The 9,635-nt window shown below is 43.4% G+C and overlaps 2 protein-coding genes across 2 annotated transcripts; both read left to right on the top strand.

The window, feature by feature from the left end:
* The first annotated feature begins 1,415 nt into the window (after nucleotides 1–1,415).
* LOC105008560 (claudin-like protein ZF-A89) lies at nucleotides 1,416–2,303 on the top strand. Its single transcript, XM_010867885.4, has one exon. The coding sequence runs from the start codon at nucleotides 1,506–1,508 to the stop codon at nucleotides 2,136–2,138; it is 633 nt and encodes a 210-aa protein (XP_010866187.1). The 5' UTR covers nucleotides 1,416–1,505; the 3' UTR covers nucleotides 2,139–2,303.
* An 86-nt stretch (nucleotides 2,304–2,389) lies between these two features.
* On the top strand, nucleotides 2,390–4,445 carry LOC105008559 (claudin-like protein ZF-A89). The gene has a single exon (XM_010867884.4). The coding sequence runs from the start codon at nucleotides 3,030–3,032 to the stop codon at nucleotides 3,585–3,587; it is 558 nt and encodes a 185-aa protein (XP_010866186.1). The 5' UTR covers nucleotides 2,390–3,029; the 3' UTR covers nucleotides 3,588–4,445.
* The last annotated feature ends 5,190 nt before the right edge of the window (nucleotides 4,446–9,635 follow it).

Genomic DNA, 9,635 nt, shown 5'->3' on the forward strand with positions numbered 1-9,635 from the left:
ATACAAATTATAGGAAGTAATTCGGCAAAACTAAGAGATGTGCCTATTAGAGTGCAAGTAAAGGAATACCCCACGCTTGTCTGTAGATCTCTAACTCATATAGATAGTGAGCTATTAAAGATAGACACACAGATACATTCATGCAAAATCAGTTAAATACAGAACAGCAATGGGTGTAAGTGTCCAAATTCACTGCTTTTAGAAGTACATTTTACCTGGATAGAAATCTATTAAATGACATCTCTTAAGTGAACTAAGTGGCAAAATTGGAATAGGGCAAATATTTGTGTACAAAGAAATGTAAGGAGAGAGGTTTGCCAAATAAGAGGTGTACCTCTGTGTAGAAAAGGAACGCACCACATTTGTCTGTAAATCCCTAGCTCATAGTGTTATATATAAAAAAGAACGATACATTTATGTATAATCAATGAAAACAGTAATATAAAATTGGAATAATTTGGACAAGGAAGTTAACTGACAAACGTAGAAGCTGTTTTAGAGGTACAGATTTTCGATCATCATTTATTACAAATAATCTATAAAATAATTCCGTCTATGCTCATTTGTTTTTTTAACATTGTATTTGTTCTAGCAAAATATTAACCTTTTCCTAATTGTAAATATATACTGTAATTATAAATACCATAATTGTATTGTTGTGCCGATTGCATTTTTAAGATGGTCCTTTAGCCTGCACCACGTAACATTCCTCGGTTGAAAACAGCTTAACGTAAAATCGACTTTAGAAAAGAAACGAAATGCAAAGGGTAGGCTATTGCCAGCTCTCTGTCTTCACCGGATGCATTATCTATCACTGTCATCTTCATAAGACGTTTTGTGTAAGTTATTGACGAGCAAACTCCAAATATCAAACATAAAAATCAACTTTACTGTGGTCACTAAAGTTTGCTTTTGAAGAACAAACAAACGCTTTATCCTATTCCCAAAAAGTAATATAGGCCTAGTTGTGGAGGGAATACTTAAATGTTGTGCGCATTATTAAATTCATGATAGATCTGGCCATACCGCATGCGGTCGTGGGAATATGGTTTCAGTTGTCGGGTGTTAAATAAATGTACCACTGACACCAATAGATTACGTATTAAAAGCTGAGGAGCAGTCAGTTTCACTAATTTCTAAATGGGGAAATATTTTTATATACATTGGTACTGTTGTGTTTAGTTGACATACAAATTATCTAAGATTATAGGACACAGCTGGTAATTAGTTGTGGTTAATATTGTGGGCCTTATTCCACAAATGATGTCGGAAACGATACTATAGGCAGGCTGGGCACGTTTATTCGGAGGTGGGGGTGGGTAGTTGGGCCAATAAACAGCCAATTTCCACAGGTACTTTCAATTGGCCAAATTAGCAATCGCAACCGGGAAAACCAATATAAAGGCGGGGGATTGTAGATTCCGCAGAGCAGAGAGTATTCCGAAGACTGAACATTGTAGCGCTGCTGGTCTGTGCAACGGTTGGCTGTTAATAGAGAGAAAGTAATGGCTTCCGCAGGTCTCCAGATGTTGGGTATATCGCTTGCAATCATCGGTTGGATTGGCGACATCGTCATCTGCGCGCTTCCTATGTGGAAAGTGACGGCTTTCGTCGGCAATAACATCGTGACTGCGCAGACCTTCTGGGAAGGCCTTTGGATGAACTGCGTGCAACAGAGCACAGGCCAGATGCAATGTAAGATTTATGACTCCATGCTGGCTCTCCCCCAGGACTTGCAGGCCGCAAGAGCTCTGGTTATTATCTCCATCCTTGTGGCTGTTCTCGGTATCCTGATTTCCATGGCTGGGGCAAAATGCACTAACTGCATAGAGGATGAAGCGGCTAAGTCTAAGGTGGCCATAACATCCGGCGTGTTTTTCCTTGTTGCTGGGGTTCTCTGCCTGATCCCAGTGTCCTGGTCTGCAAATACCGTCATCAGGGATTTCTACAACCCGCTGCTTATAGATGCTCAGAGGAGAGAGTTGGGGGCGTCGCTCTTCATCGGTTGGGGTTCTGCGGGTTTGATTATCCTCGGCGGCGCTCTGATCTGCTGCCAGTGCCCCCAACGCAAGGAGAGTGGGTACTCTGCCAAATATTACGCCCCTCGCTCGGCCGCAAGTGGGGGAGCCTACGTCTGATAACAGACTTTTTGATGCAGTGAATCTGTGCTTTGGACTATAGCATGTCGATTTCAAATCTTAGTTTTAATTTATTTTACAGATTGGGGAAACGTCTAACGCTTTTTGCATGAATATGAATTGATGTAATGTTGAACTGTTGAAATAAATTTAGAAATTCCTAAATTCTGCTTGTAACCTTTTCTCAGTGTGCTATCCAAAGCCCTTGTTAATGTTTTCTTTCTGGTATAGACACGTGTTTGAAGCTGCTGTGTGAACTCTCTATTCATGTGGAATAATTTAGAAAGGCTGATACAGATGCCCAAACCATGGTTTTGCTAGTCATTAATGATTCACTAATGACGAGTTAAATTGTTCAGTAATACAAGGGTGGAAACATTGCCTTCAATGTACATGTTTAGTGTTCGGCATAAGCCTACAACAGACTCATGCTGTCTGAATGCACAAAGAATCAGGAAAGTTGTGTAACCTGAGCCACTAACTTGTTCAATCCCCTCCCTGTTCTCGTGTCACAATACCTGCAGTGTTCCTTCCTTCTACAGGGAAGTGTCCTCATTTAAATGCTCACTGCCTTGGTGTAGCTACAACTTGTTTATTTGCTCTCAAAGTTAAATGATAAAGGACTGAGTTGTATAGTGATGGTTGATATAAATGGTAAACATTCTAATCTGAGTGGCTTTAGTTTTTAGTGCTTTTGGTTTTTCAACTTTTTATACCCTGGACATGGACTGGGTATGTTTTAACCGCTTACCTAGTAGCTATTTTCCAAGACTAGCTTAATTCTGGGAAAGACAAGGTAGGTGGAGCTCACTTCTTGCTGCTGATCCAATGAGGAAAAAGGCAATATGCTGAAAATGTTCTGAAAACGAATTTGCTTTAAAAAACAATACAATGGGCCATCAGATTCTGGCATTCATCCTAGCCTTCATTGGGTTCATTGGGACTATTGTGATCTGTGCCCTCCCTATGTGGAAGGTCACAGCCTTCATTGGTGCCAACATTATCACTGCCCAGGTCTTCTGGGAGGGGTTGTGGATGGTCTGTGTGATGCAGAGCACAGGTCAGATGCAGTGTAAAGCTTATGATTCCTTCCTGGCCTTGCCCCAGTACCAGCAGGCTTCCCGGGCTCTCATTTGCTTCTCTATCGGGGTAAGTGTACTGGCCATCGGCCTTACCGTGGTCGGAGCGCGCTGCACCAACTTCCTCCGAGATGACTGGCCGGCCAAGGAGAAAGCTGGCATCGCGGCCGGAGCGATGTTCATCGTGGCAGGGCTGTTGTGTCTTATCCCGGTCAGCTGGTCAGCAGCCAACATCATCCAGGGCTTTTACAACCCTCTGGCCACCCAAGAGAGTAAAGGAGAGCTGGGGGCGTCCATCTACGTAGGCTGGGTGTCTGGAGTCCTTCTTGTTATTGGAGGGGGGATGCTGTGCAGCACATACAGGTGTTAAGCAGGGCAGAGAAGAGATACAAACAGCGTTACTTTTGGAAGCCAAAGCAGATGGGGGTTAATGAATGCTGGTGTTTTTCTAGATGGACGGTGGAAGACTGGGAGAAGAGCAAGTGTTAGATAATAAAATGTAGTTTTGGAGGAAGAACTGCAGAGGGAATATTGAACCTTCCAGACAAGTCTAAATTCAATTCCCGGGATTATTCAATTCACATTGCTCCCACCTAGAGGATGTTCCTGATAGACAAAGGGATCTCCAACCCCTTCCATCACTCCCGAGAGGTTTGCCAAATCAGACAGCAGCACAGACTCCTTTGGACTAAGACTGCCCAGGCAGAGACAGGTTTAACTGTATGATGACAATTGACATGAAAGTCTTGTGATGATAAAGCCTAATAAGAGATTTTAACACAGTACACAGGAATGAAATATCTGCTACGACTACATGCTGACAAAATCAGGACTTGTGTCCTAATGAAGACTGATTGTAAAGTATGTAGTCTTATTTATCTGAAATAACATAACCAATGTTCAAAACATATGTTTGCCTGATTGTGTTTAGTAACCTGATTGGTTGATGATACCTGCTTTTTTCTTAGCATTTTATCCATATCTGCTTTTCTACTCTGCTGTGAATTTGTCTTATTGTATTGTCCACGATTATGGAAACAAGATGAAACAATAATGCAAAATGTTAGATTTTTATCTGGGCTAATTATGAATTTTATTAAAAAGAAGTAATGTCATCAGTCAAATTCTTATTTTCCACATAACTAGACATATACATCCTCAAGCCTTTTATTGTGGCCAGCCTTAGGCACACCTGTGCAATAATCATGCTGTCTAATCAGCATCTTGATATGCCACACCTGTGAGGTGGATGGATTATCTCGGCAAAGGAGAAGTGCTCACTAACACAGATATAGACAGATTTGTGAACAATATTTGAGAGAAATAGACCTCTTGTGTATGTAGAGAAAGTCTTAGATCTTTGAGGTCAGCTCATGATAAAGTGTTACATTTATAATTTTGTTCAGTGTATATTAAAGATCAATATTCCATGGTATATTGTGTAATTTGTTGAGAACAAAATGACGTAACAATGGTCAATGGAAACCAAAATCATCAACTGACTGAGGGCTGGATTCAAACTCACACCGAAAATCAAAGTAAGCAGTTTCTGCACCATGACATCTGTTTGTGCCCAGTTCGTGCTATAGCCTACTGTGTCCAGGAGTTCCAACAAAATATATGTTTTATCAAGTATATTTAACTTGTTTTCAGGTAAAAAAATCTAACCATCCTTAAAATAAGGTAACATTTTCTAGAATGTACCGCTCATTTTGCTAGAATACACCGCTTGTTTTCAGAAAATATGCCTTGAATATCGTGTAATTTGTCTTGTTCCATTGGCAGATTATTTCACTTATTTCAAGCAAATATCTCCTCAAAAATAGTTACATTGTCTTGTTCCATTGGCAACATTTTTTGCAGTGAATGGATCCCACATACAGGTCAATCAATCAATCAATCAAATTTATTTATAAAGCCCTTTTTACAACAGCAGTCCCCAAGGAGCAAACAACAGTAATGTTGAATTTCAGAGTCTATTTGATTTTAGACTAGGTCAGAAGTATGACCAGGTGGACAAGGACAGGGACAGCAACGGCCCCCCCAAACCAGGTAATCCGCAGGTGTGGACCAGGACCTCATCTCCTTCTAAAATTTTAAACTGGAGGAGACTGAAAAAAAAGTTAGTAGTGCATTCCTCATATCCCCCAGCACAATAATATAGCAGCGTAACACCTTGGAACTGAGACGGGGGGGTCCGGTGACACTGTGGCCCTACCCGGGGGAGGCCCCAGACAGGGCCCAAAAAGCAGGAAATCAATCCAACCACATTGCCAGGCATCAACCAAAGGGACACCAACCAACCGCAACCCCCCTGAATGAGAGCCGAGTATTGCTAGCAGCATACAGCCCAATTGCACAACAGGTGCTGGTCATATAATTACAATATCACCAAGAAGTTGATTTATTTCATTCATTACACACAGACTGATATATTTCAAATGTTCATTTCTTTTAATTGTGATGATTATAACTGGCAACTAATGAAAATCCCAAATTCAGTATCTCCAAAAATGTGAATATTACTCTGTCTGTGGCACTGCTCAGGTGTTATGAAAGCCCAGGTTGCTCTGATAGTGGCCTTCAGCTCTTCTGCATTGTTGGGTCTGGTGTATCGCATCTTCCCCTTCACAATACCCCATATATTTTCTATAGGGTTAAGGTCAGGCGAGTTTGCTGGCCAATTAAGAACAAGGATACCATGGTCCTTAAACCAGGTACTGGTAGCTTTGGCACTGTGTGCAGGTGCCAAGTCCTGTTGGAAAATGAAATCTGCATCTCCATACAGTTGGTCAGTAGCAGGAAGCATGAAGTGCTCTAAAACTTCCTGGTAGACAGCTGCGTTGACCTTGGACCTCAGAAAACACAGTGGACCAACACCAGCAGATGACGTGGCACTCCAAACCATCACTGACTGTGGAAACTTTAAACTGGACTTCAAGCAAAGTGGATTCTGTGCCTCTCCTCTCTTCCTCCAGACTCTAGGACCTTGATTTCCAAAGGAAATGCAAAATGTACTTTCATCAGACAACATAACTTTGGACCACTCAGCAGCAGTCCAGTCCTTTTTGTCTTTAGCCCAGGCGAGACGCTTCTGACGCTGTGTCTTGTTCAAGAGTGGCTTGACACAAGGAATGCGATAGCTGAAACCCATGTCTTGCATACGTCTGTGCGTGGTAGTTCTTGAAGCACTGACTCCAGCTGCAGTCCACTCTTTGTGAATCTCCCCCACATTTTTTAATGAGTTTTGTTTCACAATCCTCTCTGGGGTGCGGTTATCCCTGTTGCTTGTACACTTTTTTCTACCACATCTTTTCCTTCCCTTTGCCTCTCTATTAATGTGCTTGGACATAGAGCTCTGTGAACAGCCTCTTTAGTAATGACCTTTTGTGTCTTGCCTTCCTTGTGCAAGGTGTCAATGGTCGTCTTTTGGACAGCTTTCAAGTCAGCAGTCTTCTCCATGATTATGTAGCCTACAGAACTAGACTGAGAGACCATGTAAAGGCCTTTGCAGGTGTTTTGAGTTAATTAGCTGATTAGAGTGTGGCACCAGGTGTCTTCAATATTGAACCTTTTCACAATATTCAAATTTTCTGAGATACTGAATTTGGGGTTTTCATTAGTTGTCAGTTATAATCATCAAAATTAAAATAAATAAACACTTGAAATATATCTGTCTGTGTGGAATGAATGTATACATTATACAAGTTTCACTTTTTGAATGGAATTACTGAAATAAATCAACTTTTTGATGATATTCTAATTATATGACCAGCACCTGTAATGGGCCAGTGCCATCTGAGGGAAGGTAGTTGTGTCACCCCTGTAATGACTCCTGGGAAGTCGGGCACCTGTAAACTTTATAGGTTGATTCATTTGTTTTATTTAGGCCATCTTTGTATCTCCGTAATAACTTGAATGTGTGTGGTATTTAAAGTAGTTCTACATTGACTCCTGCTGGAAAAATCTAGCAGTGCCGTTTATATGACAAAAACACAGCATCAGAACACAACATTTCCATTGGGAATAGCAATTCCTCAAAAAATATGGAATGGCATTTGTAAATCAACCATACAGTAACAGTATGAAATTACTCACAGTACAAGTTCTCCTCCTTCACTACAAAAAAGAGCAACCAATCAACCAACCAACTGGATATGTTCTTTCTAGTTTGCGTTGTGAATTCTTTATTTATTCATCAACATTAAGTCAGTTTTAATTAATGAATTGGGAGAACGTTCATAATGCTTACTCCATGCTAAGAGAGAATGGCATATTATGAAGTATGAAAGCATGGGCCTTTGTAACACTGAGTAGCAGCAAGACACAGCCACAGAGGTGGTGGAGCGCTGGACTCCAACACGCAGGCAACCATAAGATCACCAGATCTGATCTTGTGGTTGCCGGTGTATTGGAGTGCTGATTGAGTTTTGTGGAAGATGGAAAATATTCACAATTTATCAAGAAAAAACGTATTCTGTCATTAGCATAACAGTTAATTATTTCAGGTTTAATCATATATACAGGAACAAGTATCATGACAAAAAAAGTACAGAGACCAACACAGAGTGGTGTCATGACAGTTGTTCTGATTTTACATTGCCAAGTTTCAAACATATATTCCTTCCCACCTGTACAGGTGACAACATTAGTACTTGCAGTATGTACAGAATATACACACAAGAAACTGTTGTTGCCATGATGTAGCCTAGAGAATGCAAAGTTTCATACAGACATAAATCCAGGAAACAGATAATCATAGAATGTCTGTTGCCCAGACAACTTGGTGAAAGCTCACACACACGACATCTGGGGCATGTTACTATAGGTGGTTTTGCGAACTCAGCTTTCCCAATAAGGAAAAAAGTTCACAATTGTGGCCAGCCTAAGGCACACCTGTGCAATAATCCATCCTCCATCTTCTTCCGCTTATCCGGGGCCGGTCGCGGGGGCAGCAGTCTAAGCAGGGATGCCCAGACTTCCCTCTCCCCAGACACTTCCTCTAGCTCTTCCGGGGGGACACCGAGGCGTTCCCAGGCCAGCCGGGAGACATAGTCCCTACGCGTGTCCTAGGTCTTCCCCGGGGTCTCCTCCCGGTGGGACGGGACCGGAACACCTTCCCAGGAAGGCGTTCCGGAGGCATCCGAAAAAGATGCCCAAGCCACCTCAGCTGACCCCTCTCGATGTGGAGGAGCAGCGGCTCTAATCTGAGCTCCTCCCGGGTGACCGAGCTTCTCACCCTATCTCTAAGGCATCGCCCGGCCACCCTGCGGAGAAAGCTCATTTTGGCCGCCTGTATCCGGGATCTTGTCCTTTCGGTCATGACCCAAAGCTCATGACCATAGGTGAGAGTAGGAACGTAGATTGACTGGTAAATCGAGAGCTTCGCCTTGCGGCTCAGCTCTTTCTTCACCACGACAGACCGATACATCGACTGCATTACTGCAGAAGCTGCACCGATCCGTCTGTCAATCTCCCGTTCCATCCTTCCCTCACTTGTGAACAAGACCCCTAGATACTTAAACTCCTCCACTTGAGGCAGGCACTCTCCACCAACCTGAAGTGGGCAAGCCACCCTTTTCCGACTGAGGACCATGGCCTCGGATTTGAAGGTACTGATTTTCATCCCCACCGCTTCACACTCGGCTGCAAACCGTCCCAGTGCATGCTGAAGGTCCTGGTTAGAAGGGGCCAACAAGACAACATCATCTGCAAAGAGCAGAGACGAAATTGTGTGGTCCCGAAACCTGACACCCTCCGGCCCCTGGCTGCGCCTAGAAATTCTGTCCAAAAAAATTACGAACAGAACCGGTGACAAAGGGCAGCCCTGCCGGAGTCCAACATGCACTGGGAACAAGTCTGACTTACTGCCGGCAATGCGGACCAAGCTCCTGCTTCGGTTGTACAGGGACCTGACAGCCCTTAGCAAAGGACCCGGGACCCCATATTCCCCAAGCACCCTCCACAAGATGCCGCGAGGGACACAGTTGAATGCCTTCTCCAAATCCACAAAACACATGTGGATTGGTTGGGCAAACTCCCATGAACCCTCCAACACCCCGTAGAGGGTATAGAGCTGGTCCAGTGTTCCACGGCCCGGACGAAAACCACACTGTTCCTCCTGAATCCGAGGTTCTACTATCGGCCGTATTCTCCTCTCCAGAACCCTGGCATAGACTTTCCCGGGGAGGCTGAGAAGTGTGATCCCCCTATAGTTGGAACACACCCTCCGGTCCCCCTTCTTAAAAAGAGGGACCACCACCCCGGTCTGCCATCCCAGAGGCACTGTCCCCAACCGCCACGTGATGTTGCACAGGCGTGTCAACCAAGACACGACCAACAACATCCAGAGACTTGAGGTACTCAGGGCGGATCTCATCCACCCCCGATGCCTTGCCACCGAGGAGTTTCTTGACCA

This window comes from Esox lucius, chromosome 7 (genome assembly GCF_011004845.1).
Source record: "Esox lucius isolate fEsoLuc1 chromosome 7, fEsoLuc1.pri, whole genome shotgun sequence".
In the NCBI taxonomy this organism is placed as follows: Eukaryota; Metazoa; Chordata; class Actinopteri; order Esociformes; family Esocidae; genus Esox; species Esox lucius.